The sequence below is a fragment of the Musa acuminata genome, chromosome BXJ3-5, assembly GCF_036884655.1.
Source record: "Musa acuminata AAA Group cultivar baxijiao chromosome BXJ3-5, Cavendish_Baxijiao_AAA, whole genome shotgun sequence".
In the NCBI taxonomy this organism is placed as follows: Eukaryota; Viridiplantae; Streptophyta; class Magnoliopsida; order Zingiberales; family Musaceae; genus Musa; species Musa acuminata.
Window position 1 is genome coordinate 42,391,369 of NC_088353.1, and position 15,117 is coordinate 42,406,485.

The following is a 15,117-nucleotide window of genomic DNA, read 5'->3' on the forward strand; positions in this document are numbered from 1 at the left end:
GTTCACCTCCAAATATGGAGGTAAAGATCGGGGAATAGTGCACCTCTCGAATCCATCCTTCTTTTTGATTTATTGTATGAGGAATTTTTTGGGTAATAATTCAACAATATATCCGTTGATATTAATCTTAGTTAAATGAAATCAATATATTATGATCAGACTAATATTTGATGTACAAGTTGGATTTTACTCGCTTGCCTGCAATCATTTGGATTCAATAACTTGATGTTATTATTTTCTTTTTATTGTTTAGATTTAATCTCCCTACAAGTGGAGACATCGTTCTTCTGTAGGATTTATTTATCAGAGATGAACTTATGATGCTGTCTATTAGAAATTTGTCAACTTTGTTGTTTGGTTAAGTTGACTTAACAAACTTTGCAACAGAGTCAAACTTCTCTATCCAAAGAATTTATTGGAAAAACAGAAGGGTGATTACCAGTGTTAATATCAAAATAGATAATTAATAACTTTGTCGACTGCGTAATAGCCTGTTCATCATACAGGAGATTAAACTCTACATGTTTCTACTTGCATGCATCTCAAGAGAAGGGGGTTGAAATGTGGCAGCAACATCTTAAACTTAAATGTTTGTATACAACAGAAAGTCTAGGCATAATAAAAAAAGGATTTCTTGCTTTTTTTTTTTTTTTTCTTTTTTGCTCTCATCGGACGGCTCTTGAGGTAGCCACCTCAGCTCGGAAGTCGGAGAACTTCGGAACAGAAGTTTCGGATGGTCCCTTATCTTGTTGATGCATGAAATGAATCTGAAGCAAAAATAGACAACTTTAGGAAGTCGATACAACCATGGATTGTGAGAAAACAAAAGAAGATCATGGAAAAGTGTCAACCTGATTCTTTGACTGAGGACATGAAACAGCATCAAATCTGAAACTTTTAAGACTCTCTGCTGGCTAGGCTGGAGAAGGATCAAGATTCCAAACCATTACCATCTGTACAGTGAAGGTCCAGCTTGAGGTACCATGAAGAAAACAAAATTAATCATCACATTAAGCTGCTGTTCCTAAATACTTTATGCCTACTGCTCAGAAGTTCCTTTTTTTTTCCCCAAACCGATGATCTTGTAGTACAAAAGGTACAACTATTTTTGCCAAGGTGGTCGGGACTCGATGCAACACCACCAATAGAATAGGTAAAGAAAAGACCACCTTCTCTGCCATTAAAATAAACACATGAAACAACAAGACTACGCCGATTTCCTTTGTCAGAAAATGTCTGACTGGCTAAATTTTGTCGATTTCTGTCTCTTCATCTCTTTCATCAAGGGAATTTTCTGAAGTCTGGTCACCATTGGAAGCGGCTTGTTCCTGAAAATAAGGCATAATCCACAATAAGATGAGTCGATATATATCCAACATTCTTTGGATAGGAGGGTCTTCAAAGATTTCATGTGGCTATAGCCAGCAAAACTCAAACATAACAAGCATAACTTTCAGATCAAAATATCTTTCAAGCAATTTATCCCACCTCAAGGGAATATGATGATATATTGGCTTACATGCATAGCCAGCAAGCTAATTTAAAATGTCTCGTACTATTATGTAATGCCTATTTATTCCTCTCTAAACAGCCACTAAATGCAAAATAACAAAATCCATGCGTCATCTTGTTGTTTTGATTCCTTGGAATAATTCCACCTGAATTCCATGGTTTTGATACCCCACTCATTCCACCTGAAATTTAATGATTTTCTCTTTACCCTTGTGATGACATAAGAAACATCAATATTGATACATCTCCAAGATCCCTAACATATCTACACTCCAAATGACAAAGGTACTCCAATATATATTGTACACTTGAATTTCATGCCCTCACATTTCAAGTAAGAGAAACCAATAACTACACTATATTAGGTTAAAAAATGAGTTAAAGTGAAGTATAAAAGCAGGTTTCAATAGGACGGGGACAATGGTATCCATGCTTTTCATTGGTACGGGTACAACTTCTTTAGAGTTTGATTGAACCAAGTAGAAACCACTATAATAACATAATATACACCAAATATATCCCTTTATGCAATTACTAACTGAGCATGATAAATAATAATTCGTCTTACAAATCAGTGCACTTCGAAAGAGCTTTGAATTAAATCCATACATGAAACTCACACAATAGGAAAAAAACCTTAGCTGTGCAGAGGGTACCTTATGGACATTCTGAAGAAATAGTCCATCCTTATTTGTGGTCATGGTTTTTGAGTTAAGCCCTCCATTTTCACTCGGAGACACATGCAGTTCTGTTTCTTTCTTTAAAACCTGTTTTATTTGCCAATAATACGAATAAACAAAAGTTCTATCAACAATCACGAACAACAATATAACATGAATTGCCACTGAGACTATCAGCTTTTACCATATTATCAGTTTTCTCAACTGATTTATCGCTATCAATTGATGTAGCTTCCAAACTTTGCATAATAATTACAGAGGAATCTTCAGCTCCCTCCTGCATCCTTTTCTTCTCTTCTTCCCTTTGCTTCCTTCTCCAAGCCTCTTCCTCCTTAATTTGCTTAAACCTGCATCAAACTGCTTAGCAACTCATGCAACTCAATCAATGGATTATTATAGTAAGACCATTGAGAGATATTAAACAAAGGTTAACCTTTCACCACGTCTTAATCCATCAGATATTTCTTCTTGTTGTCCTTGACTGGATTTTGACATTTCAATCTCAGAAACAGACTTCTGCATTAAGGATGGTGTCTTCTGCCTCTCGGAGGCTTCATCTCTGGATGCACTATTAATGTAATCTTGAACTGGATTGTTGGCACCTCCCAGCTTTTGAAGCCATATTTGTTGTGCAGTGCTCAGAATATTGTTTGTCAGCCTACAAAATGAAAAAAACTGATCAGATGTTACATGGTTAACGACAGCCTTTTAAGGTGCCCGATACTCTACATAGCGAACAACCTATTATATAAATGGCCAACATAGTATTCATTCCACATAGTATTATGATTGGAGTTGCTATGAATAGCTGCTATAAAGTTCCATAAACCTCATATTTCAGATCATATAGAAGTAAACATAAAAAATGTAACATTCAAAAAGCAAAATCAACTTTAGCTAGACTGATGGAGTTAGCTGTCTATTTCTAGGAGCTATACACATTTAAACAGTTTGAACTAAAAGGTTAGAAGTAAAGGTCTAGAACCCATAGCAATGTCACATAACCAAACTATGTTAGACTAAACTAAAAGTTTAGTCTAAAATTGTACACAAACTCTTTTAAACTGTCTTATGTTAGGAAATAAGAAGATAGCACCAAGTAATCTAAGTGAGAAAAGGTGCTCCAAGAAACAGAAGAAACTACAGGCCGCATGAATTCATAAGTGAAAAGCAGACCAAAATATTTAATAGTGAGACAATCCAATGTAGTGTTTATACACATCAATTTCATAAAAATATAGCAATGTAAAATAACACGTTATGAAATATGGACAGCCAGGACCTGACAGCAAGGTAACAAAAACCCACCCAGTCCAAACTTCATTCAAACACAAGAGCCATGAATCTGCATTAAAAAATGCTTTTGTGAAAAATCATCTTAGGTTTACCATATGGAGGCATGATGCCAATTGGTTTGTTTAAACAGTTATTTCTATTATCTACAGATCCTCCATTTTGCCAGCTGCATGGAGAAAATTATTAATACTCCAACAGAATGCAAAATGTCAATCAATGAATTGTGTAGAATGCTTGTGGCAATAGTACAGTGATGTCTTAACGAATTATTAGGAGGTAAATGATAACATTATTACTGTTGCCTTGGATAGATAAATAGCTCCCTTGAGGCCAAAAATCCTTACATCGCATCAAATTATGATAAACCACAGGTAGAACTTATTCACAGAGAGCAAAACATCATAGAATCGTGGATGAAAGACAATGACACCTGCTCACCAATATAGACTCAAGCCTGACGGAACTGAAAGAGCAAAGTAACCAATCATCAGCGGAAGAAACTTTGTTACAGCTTGAGCATTCTGCTGGCTAGGATCATTACCCTGTTACACAATTATTAGAACTTTTAAAAAGACTATTTCAACATAATCCACAAAAATTGTAATTTACTCAGTTTGATGTTTTGTTTCTGTTGCTAGAAAAGAATCATAGCTGCAGGATTTGCAAAGTTTATGATAAGAGAGATGTACAAAAGAAGTTACATAAAAGCTGCTTCAACCTTTGCTTAAAGGAAAAGCCATAAAGACAAAAATCAATCTTGCTTTCTTCCCAGTATCAAGAAATAGACGTAGTTTTTCAGAATCATGTTGATGCACTCTTTCAAAATGCACTCAAGCTTAATTCTACATTTCTGCAAGCTGACCAAAAAGATTATATGTCCTGAGAAAATTGTACATAACATGTTTGTCAGTGAAACATACTAATAACTCATGACAAGCTGCAACCAAGCAGAAGGTAGCAAATAGTCTAAATGGCATTCCTAATTTGCAGATTTAGAATGAGTATGCCCTTGTTTGGTCTCAACGATTCTACACATGAAAATTTTAACCTTAGAGGGAGAGTCTCAATTCTGGAGGGCTTTCTAAGAGGCAGAAAGTACCACCTAAGCTAGGGAAAACTATTTAAGTAAATAACTCGTGTGAAATGCTTCTTCCATGAGCCTCTTAACCACGATGAAAAAGGTGACATCATGAAGTGGTGGCAAGACTGAACCACTTTAAGCCCCTGATGTTAAAAATAAAAATACCAAGCCCTCTGACAAATGACTCTTGCAAACTGAATCAAGTTAACTAGGCATCAACCTGTCCGAGGTGAACCACATACATTTCCGGGAGCATAGAACAATTTCTATGTTTTAATCTGTCAATTAGGAAGAATGAGAAATACAAATATAGAAAGTGTTAATGTGAAAGAGAAATTGGTGCAGTGGCCTAAAAGTCCTGTTTGTTAATAAAACTTTGCCAATCTACGTTGTGTAAAGCATAGATACAAGGTGGAGAATTAAATAATTAAGAAGTTGGATAAGGTGCAGGACAAGATATTGAAAAGCTATGAGCATTGATGTAGAGGAGAATTTGATCAAGCAATTTGCCTTTTTCTTTTGGAGGAAACAAAAAACAAGGGTGTTAGCCTCAAGCAAAAAAAAAGGTAAGAAACGAAGACCACGGGACACAAGGAACAATGGCTCAGAAAGTTATTGTAAAGGAAAGAGGCACCTCAATAATTGGAGGCAATGGTACAAAAGTTTCTAAAAATACCTATCACCTTTTCAAAGATTCTTAACCAAACAATCCTTGATTTGAAGTTTCAGCTGCATCTAAAAATGAAATAGCACTTTCAGATTTTAGAAAGAAACTTTGATTTCACTTTCAAAGACAATATCTACTATAACAATCAATAAAGGATATGAGATATTTGAATGATCAACACATGCATGGAATTACAAATAGGCACAAAACCTACAGAAACCAACCCAGTAACTTTACATTCTCTGCTTACAGATGCAAAGGCTTTATGAGCATCTTACCCATAGTTTCATACAAGAACTAATCAAGATCATATAGATCCATACCCAACTTTTAAGGATATACAAATGTTTGTATGCATGTAACATGATGATATTTGCCAGAAAATTTAAAAAATAAACTAACCTGTGTTGGCTGCATGATCTGTGCTGATATATATTGTGAGATAACAAGTAACACTGGCAGAACAAGATAAGCAAATGTATCTGACCACCCAAGGGGTGGATGACCATCCTGCAACATGAGCAGCCACAAAATAAATGAGAATCCTTTCTTTAGTTTTTGAAAAAAATAATTAACATAACTGAGTATAACGAGTGAAAAGCATAGCTAGTACACAATTGAGTAAGATGAACAGAAGAAAGGTCCCACATAGTTGGGAGTCTAAAAGTCATGTAAATAATAACTAAAACTATTAAGTTTAATAATTATGGTTAACAGCTAGTATAAAAGAGGAACTTCATATATTTAATTGATGCAAGTTGAGCTGGACCAGGTCAATGAATGACAGCCTCTTTTGAGACACAGAAAAGAGACTAGTTTCATGAAACACTTCACTGTATTTAAAATCAACATAATTTTCCTAGTTTCGAACACTATCTTATATTTAAATGAACTTCCTGGTTTTCAACACCTGTTATCAGAAAAGTACTGTCACTATTTTAATTTTCTACAAGGGTTATGTCAACAATATTCGAAAACTATGTGGTAGATAAACAGCCAAGATTCGACACACATCTTGGGGTTAGAGAACAGTTAAGTTATCAAAACAATGCAAAAAAATTAAAAACTTATATGTATCTAATATACTTAAAAAATCAATATAATGAGTATGTTTACCAATTAATCCATAAAATAAATTTTGCCCTTAATAGAATGCAAGGTTGAGCCAGTGCTACCTTAACAGCTTCAACCCTATTTGAACCACATGAAAGATGGGAAGGGGAAAAAGCGGACGAGAAAGGAGAGGAGAAAAAAGAGGAGAAAGGAAAAGTTACTATCATAACTTCTGTTTGACACAGAAGTCATCTATTTTCCCCAAAATGTAAGTGCATCCTTCTTTTTTCATCCTCTCCCTCTTCTCACTTTGTTGGAAAAAGAAAATTATGCAGCAACTCTTTACTCGGAAAGTTAAGAGATGTAATTTGATTTACCAATTCATAATCAGTTATTTCATGGTTTATTGGGGAACATGCTCCACAATTTTAATGTCCAGATTAAAGAAACCACCTAAGCGATAAGCACTATTTAGCTGCCTTCGCATTCTTGATCGTCAATTGGATTTCGAGGCCTTAGACAAAAATGCAAAGGTGGCCACCTTGTCTAAGGCATCCTCTTGAAACAACAGGTGTTGGTATTTTGGTATAACTTTGGTGCATAGATTGGTAGGAAAATTTCCAACAAAACCCTAATTCAAGTTCTTATATAGCTCCGTTAGATGGTTTATAAAATAAGTCTCCATTACCACGTATAAAATAAGTTTCAGACTTGATAGGAATCTGGTCCAAGAGTTTTTTGGATTTGTGCTGGTTATTTGGTAATATTAAACACATGCTGCTGACTTGTACAATCGATTTCACATTCTTTAAAAAATTTTGATATCTGTCTTCCTTTTACAATTCTAGTGCCAAGAATTATGACTAATTTTCTCCTAAACCCTCTACTATTTCTTCTTTTTCTCCACCTCTTGCAACAATGCACTCTCTTTATGTGGTAGAACTAGAACGAATAGACAATATGAAAATAATTTTTGATGACAGTAGAAAAGATAATGTGCCTTCTATTACCTTTGAGTATTTGTGAAGTACACATTGATAACAAATTCTTCCATCACTTACAAACACTATTCTCATTATCTGATAGCATATCCAATTCATATTTCACCGACCCCAAATTAATGTGGTTATAGCTTCTATCTTAGCACTGTCATAATTGTTCCATACAATCTGCATGTATCATGCCAACAAGGATACCACGATGGCCCTTGTTCCTTTAAAACAGTGATGGCAATTTCGTGCAGTTCGCTGGGTGAAATTTATTCTGTTCAAGCCCAAATCACGATGTGGACCACCCCCATTTCGGGTGGTCCAGTCCGGTCCACTAAAAAAAATGTTTGAAGAGAAGTCAAAAGTTATGATTACGGCTCGTGACTTCTCCCTCTCCACACACCAAAAGTTATCATGTGCCCACCACATGCCCCAACATGGTTTTGAGCATGCTTCCTCCTCTTCTCCTCCATCGCCTCCTCTTCCTCCTTTTTTTCCTTTTTCTTCTTCCTTCTTGTTCCTCCTCTTCTTCTTCCCCTTCTTCATTCTTCCTCTTCCTTCTTCCTCCCCTCCTCTCCCTCCCCTAACGGTTCACAATAAGTTCCAACATATCAACACACGATACATAGGAATCGACCGTAGTGGCCTGACCATGGACCCGCACAGGAATCTTGCTTGAAACGACAAATTTGGCACTAATTATGATTATTAAACATGTTTAGAATTAGAAACTCTAAAAGAGAGTATTGCCAAGACCGGAAAATGGCATGATGATCTTATATTCAATATTCAGGCACAAAGCTAGAGCACTTGTATAGTCTAAACCAAGGTTCGCAATACCGTACCGTACCGGTATTTCGATCCGGGCTCGGTATCGGTACGGTACGATATACCGAACGGTACACCCAGGTGTACCAAGTACTGTAGCACTGTTACAGTGCTACAGTCAGTGCTACAGTACTCTCGGACCGGTAACTGTCGGTCCACGTACCGACAACCTGTCGGACCGGTACGTACCGCCCGTACCAGGCGGTACGGTTCGGTACGGCAAACCCTGGTCTAAACTCTAAAGAAATGAGAGCTTATGACTAGCCCATCTATATCACATCCAAGATTGTGACATGTCCTCATTTGCTCATTAACAAATTTACCACTCTTTCAATATGGATAGTATGATTTTTGCAACTATCATACATCAGTAAATGTCATAATATTTGCAAAACTTGGCAGAGCGCATTTTCAAAGGACAATTGTTCAGTACTCCATAATTTTATCAGACAAACATGAAGCTACATTTAGAACTATAAAATATAATGACAATATTAAAAAATCATATACAGCATACTTACAACAAAGGGAAAAAGCCAAGAGATTCCGCTACCATTTTGCCTGGCTGCAATTGTAGTAGGACCAGCCAAAGAAGGTATCCAGAAAAATCCTTCAGTAAGGAGTCCCTTAAATATAGATTTCAAGGTCAGATATCTATAGAGATGATAAATAAATCTACAACATAATCAATTGATAAAATTTGCAACCTCATTAGCAACATTTGACAGAGCCCTATATAGTCCAATCCATATGGGGATTGTTGCCAAAGTAGGCAAGCATCCTGACGATGAAAATGTTCAAGAAATTACATCAAATGCAATGATAACAGTTAACAATCACAATGCTTGAAACACAAAGGCAATTCTATTGCAAGGACATACGAAGTGGTGTATAATGACATTGTAAAGATTGCAGTAAGTAACAAGTCTCTACCATGCCAATATAATTGCCAAGCATGCATATACATGTACTTGTCGCAAAGGATACACAATAATCAAACTAAGATAAAATTATAGTAAAGAGCAAGGACTGCTGTACCAAACGAGTGGTATGTATTCGGACGGTCTGGTCCAACTCATATTAAAAAAAACCCTAAAACAGCAATGAGGGCTCGTGAAAGCAAGCCCTCTTCTAGCCACTGCCCTCTTCTCACGATGCCGTTGCCACCACCATTGTCATTGCCGCCTATCTCCCTAGTGCACTCCCTCTTCTTCTCCTCCTCCTCCTCTTCTTACTTCTTCCTTCTCCTCCTCCACCACTTCGTCTTCTTCATTCGTCTTCCTCCTGCACCGCTTTCTCTTCATCCTTCTTCCTCCTTGTCCTCCATTGCTTTCCCTTCCTTCCTCTTGTTTCCTCTTCTTTTTCTTCCTCCTCCACTATGCCTTTCTCTTCTCCTTCTTTGTCTTCGAAACACCGGTACATACCAATGTACCATGTCTTGGTACCAATTGGTACAGGACTGGTCTGGCCAGTGACCAGTATGGGTCTGGTACACTATACGGCAGTCCTCAGTAAAGAGTGCTTATGTTCTGAGCCTATCCTGATTAGGTCATACTGAAAGTAGAAATTTCTTGAACACTCAAACAAAAGTTTTACTACCCTAAACAAATCTCTACAACCATACAAATGCATATGCCAATTGCTAAAGAAGGTGCTGAACATTCACAAAAAACAGTGCAAGAAGGTAAACACGGATAAATTAGCAAGAAATGTCAACAGGATTTTTAAGCAAAGAAACCACATAATAACCAGTATAACTATAAGTGCCAGTTTTTAAATTCTGTTCTACTTTCAACTTCTAACCATCATATACACCAGGCTGGTATCTCATAGGCAATTGTTAACAAACAGATCGGAACCGACTGAAAACCAGCCTAAGTAGATCAAGCCAAGCTCCAGCTGGCTTCACAAGATGAGACCTGACCAGATTTCTGGAGGCTCCTGATGTATGTTTTTGAGTTGGATTTCATTTAGGAGCAGCTGGACTATATCAGAAAAAAATAGAAATGGAAATTTGCTTCAACAAGAATTCCTATGCACGTTTGGAGAAGGCCAGCAGTCTATATCAAATGGAAAGCAACTTAAAGTTCTAACTAAGTACTATTTACTATAGAAGGACAGGACAACTTGGCAATTATTAATCCCTATCTGAATAGAGTGAAGGGGGTAGTAGTGTAGCAAAGATGCTGTAGAAATTATTACATGTTTTCTAGTATAACATGGAATTATGGTTGAAATTGAATTTAAGGCATTAGTAACCCGTGTATCGGTGATTTCAAACCCTTAAAATTCATTTGAAGACTTATTATTCTGTTTATATAAGTAAATTTGTGACAATTCTGTAGAATTCTCTTTCTTCTCAATTATTCTTCCTTGGTTGACCTATTGCACTCCTCACATACGTGAATGCCCTAATAGAAGAGTCATATCATATCAAAAACATACAAAGTTTATAACTAAATAATGCAAGTAAAACCAAGTATTACAGAACTTAAGCATGAAATAACCCAGAATGTAATTCAAGTATGCCACAAAGATGCAGCCACATTCTCACACTAAAAATGCCATGATTGAAAAAGCAACACCCAATGCTAGACACATAGGCATGACACATGATTCTTCAATCCTGTATAATACAATTCTTGGGAGGACATGAGAATATACTTTTTGTTCAAAAGTTCAAGTTAAGGTGTTATAGACTCATACTACTGACTGATCGCATCAAAATCAAAAGGCTGCTGAAGGAACAAATCCTCTGGCATGTGAAGATATTATTTTATACCATAATGCATAAGATTTAATTACTCTTAATTTAATCAAGAATATGACTTTTTACGGTTAAACGGCAACAAAAGATTCAAGCAGCCGAACCCAAATAGTTGAGACATTACTGTTTTGTGTTGTTATTGTTATAGATATTAGATAGCACTTTATATCTATAAAATATTGTTGTCATCCATATATCAAAATATTTTCAGTTAAGAAATAATGGAACAACCTATATTTTGTCGTGATCAAAATGCTAAAAGTGCAAATTCTCTGGAATGTGAACTGATAAGATACATGGCGTGCTTTCAATGTACTATAATGTCTTCAGTTAAATAGCTCCACTGACCCAATGGTGTGTATGTGTTGCTCTAACCGTCAATATGCAGAATTTCTAGCTTTTGTTTCATAGAAAGATAATTTTATGTACCACAATTATATCTTGGCAAGCATAAAATGCTTAGAAGGATCCCAAAAAATCTGCAAAAGCAACTGCCAAGGGAAAAAATTATAAATAATAAAAAGTAAAAATGAAGATATTATTTCTTAAAAATCATCGATATAACAACTAGGAAGTTCCCCTTTACAGAAAAAAAAAACAGAAAATCAAAAGAAAAAAGGCATGGGACAGCAATTATATATCTCACCAGCCAAAGGGTTTATGCCAGCCAATTTATACAAGCGAGCAGTTTCCAGTTGTATCCTTTCCTGAAAATATACGAACAATGTATCTTGAGAAACACCTCAACCTTTATAGCTCTAAGAATACATAAGTAGTTCTAGTATCAAACTTATCTTCTGTAAAATAACCTATAGCTATTTTAATTCTCAATTTTCATAAGAGATTCTCTATATAAACAATAGAAACCAACAAAAATGACAACAGGAATATGATAACAGTACAAGCCCCATGTGTTTACTCGAAAAGGCAACCCCTCAAAGAGGCAGAAACAATTAGCTGTACAAAACAGACAGCTACAACCTTTGTTGTATGTAAGGAAGGTGAACATTTTAATCACCAACCACTCTCTCAATTCATTTAGTACTCAAGTCAACAGCCATAGGAAAGGGATACAAGAATGAGGTGGCTTATTATATTAATAAATTACCTGATCACCAGCATAACGTTGTTGGATAGCCTTCACTTGAGGTTGCAATGATCGCATTGCTAGTGCTGATTCAACCTGCAAAAATAATTTACTATAGGTGAATGTAGTATAAAACAACAACTATTTATTTGTAGTTACAAGATTTGAGCTTGAAGTGTAGGAAGCAATAAGATCTAGATTTTCCATTATTTCGCTTAGTAGAATAGAACCAGTAAACTCAAAGACATATCATAGTCATCAAAATATGAATGAGAAAAGAAGTAAAAAAGCAGTATCATATCACAATTAATATGAAAATATCAATATCCTAAAAGTTGCTAGGTTTTATATAATAAGACCTATAATACGTGCCATACGAATAATATTTCAATACAGATTTACCATTCAATATGGTAAAAGTTGCTAGGTTTTTATGTAAGAAGACATATAGTATGTGCCATATGAATAATATTTCAATACAATGTAACCAGTCAACATCCTAAAAGTTGCTAGGTTTATATATGAGAAGACCTATAGTATGTGTCATACAAAAAATGTTCCAATATAAATTTATCATTCTTACCATGTCCAAAAGTTTACACTAATTGGATTTTATTTGGATCAATATGTACTAGATTTTTTACAGATCTCAATGATGGTAAAAGATCCATATAGCCGACCACAAATAGTTGGAACTTACATTTTTATTGTTGTTGTATGTACCAGATGGCATGCCCAGTACAATATGGTATTTAAAACATTCACCGAAAATATTTTATTTCTTTTACAAGGAAATCGTACAATTCTTGATGAATGTCAGGATCAACTATTAAATTCAGATTTGGGTTACCTGAGACCCTCTTAAAGAAATTGCCATTCATTCCATTTCATTTAGAGTAAACAAGAATATATTTTTGCCTTCATCTCATGACGTCAGTGAGAGTTCTTTGATTCTTCTGCAATGACGATCACAAAGGCTTGTCCAATTCTATTTTTCCCTAAAATGATATCAACTTAGATATAAAATTATTGGATCACCTTGATCTGCTAATTAGCATTCTTTCATAATGTCACGAGCTAACTAAGATGATGATGGTACAGAGAAACAACAACATCTCATTGAGTTGAAATGAGAACCTACATGCATTTATAAGAAAACAACAAGCTACAGAATACATTACAGATCCATGCCTCAAATCTTAATTGCATCAGATTTATAATAGATAGAAATATTCATTTTTATCATATATAAATGGAAGAAATTGATGAAAAACAGGTCAAGACTATGAGCGCAATGTCTTCCGTATATTTCTATTTATAGTTACTCTAAATACTGCAGCATCTGAATGCAGAATTATCTAAAAAAGCATCAAGTTTGACAGGTAGAACAAGATAATGCAGCCGACCTGCTTCTTTGTCAAAGGAAATGTAGCTGCTTTCACAAGAACTGTCAGCAGGATAATTGCAAATCCATAAGAATAAGGAACATGCAGTGTTGACAGTCCATCTTTTAAAATCTGCAACAGGTGAATGACAGAGGAACAGAGAAATCAATAGTTGAGATTAACACAGAATTAGGTTGATCTCAAAAAGCTGTGAAAAAAATATATAACTTGGATCTATTGAATCGATTCATTGACAATTATATTTGTGTAGGCATCTGGTCTTTGTTCTCAAGAATACTGCTGTATTTAGTAACTCTGTACTCATTGTAAATCAAATAGAAGATTTAGCGACATAGGTTGTTGGTATTCATTAAAAATATTTAACATGCTGTTGGTACTATTGCAATGTATGATTGTTGTCCATAGTGGACCTTGAGACCAAATAAGACTTTAAACAAAAGAACTTGGGCTGGCCGGCTACCAGATTAACACATGTTGAACCAAACGAGGTTTCTAGGACTGTTGTAGGACTGCAACAGAAAATCCAAAAGGAACAGAAAACAGGAGGAGCAGCAGACCAGGAGAAAAACACCCAGCTGTCAGCTGTCTGGCTTTGGTAGGTGACAGTTCCAAAAGGTGAATTTGTAACTCTGCTAAAAAAACATGTTCTTTGTATTCCACCGGGAATAAGAACCTTTTAACAAAAACACTTTGTTTTCTTGCAAAAAAAAAAACTATTGTTTTTCTTTTGACACTTGAGGAGCTATTTTTTCATCACATACTAATGGTTTCCTGATTATTTCATAGATATATTTTTACTGTCGCTTGATTGCTAACAAAGGGGTATTAAATAGATAGTAGATATCTACAACAATTTTCATTTAGAACTATTCACTAATGAATGTCTATCTAATCTCCAAATCAATTCTTTTCTCTAGGCCTGCAAACAAATAACTTGGGATAGAAATTCCATGACTCCGAAAGACCATACCTCTTTAGAAAACTTGATCATCATACTCCTACCTTTTTCTAGTTGCATCCTACACAAATCTCAAGCATCTAAAACCAGCATGATGGGGTAAGATTGAACGAGTATTATCCTCCATAGCTAAGGAAATACCGAATCATCATATAAGTAAGTCATCACATCTTATCCCTAGTTAATGGATAGCCAAATCCCAATTAACCGTTCTTCAATAGAGCACCGACCTTGAGGACGGTCTCAAGATAATAGGTGATCCCAGAGAGCCAGTCACCGCTTTGCTTCGAGCTCTCCGCGGCCGCATCGGAGGACGCGACGGCCGCATCGGCGACGGTGTAGACGAGGCCCTCCACCCGGCCGAACAGTTCGCGAGCAAGCCCCTCGGCGGCCTCGAAGTCGGGGAGGTACGGGGCGGGGCCAACCCTGGCGACGAAGGAGCCGCGGAGAAGGGAGGGCGAGGGATGGCCGCCGAGAAGACCGAAGCGATCTTGCCGGTGTCGCAGGAGAAGAAGGGAGGGCGGCCGAGCGCTGGGCCGACCGGCGAAGGAGGGGAGCGGCAGGAATGGAAGCTCCGCGAAGAGGACGGAAGCCATTAATCGTCTCTCTCTTATTACGGCGGCGGTGAAAGCGAGCAAAAGGCGACGGAAGAGGTGCGAAAGATGGGGAAGGATTAATAAGAAATGCTTTAGTTGATATTATTGTAATTGAGGATCCGAACGAATCTGTACTCGTCTTTCTAATCATCCAATTGTGCGATCTCCACCGCCCGTCAGACACCTCATCTCGATCT

At 36.3% G+C, this 15,117-nt stretch overlaps 1 protein-coding gene across 1 annotated transcript; it reads right to left on the minus strand.

The window, feature by feature from the left end:
* Positions 1 to 444: 444 nt before the first annotated feature.
* Positions 445 to 14,980, minus strand: LOC103986420 (ALBINO3-like protein 1, chloroplastic). Its single transcript, XM_018825674.2, has 13 exons — positions 14,555 to 14,980; positions 13,367 to 13,477; positions 11,982 to 12,056; positions 11,520 to 11,580; positions 8,814 to 8,887; positions 8,628 to 8,732; positions 5,639 to 5,746; positions 3,927 to 4,030; positions 2,626 to 2,850; positions 2,377 to 2,539; positions 2,169 to 2,279; positions 852 to 1,328; positions 445 to 767 (listed from the first exon to the last, which is right to left on the minus strand). Exons 1-12 carry the CDS (start codon positions 14,918 to 14,920, stop codon positions 1,245 to 1,247), a joined length of 1,587 nt encoding a protein of 528 aa, XP_018681219.2. The 5' UTR covers positions 14,921 to 14,980; the 3' UTR covers positions 445 to 767; positions 852 to 1,244.
* Positions 14,981 to 15,117: the final 137 nt, after the last annotated feature.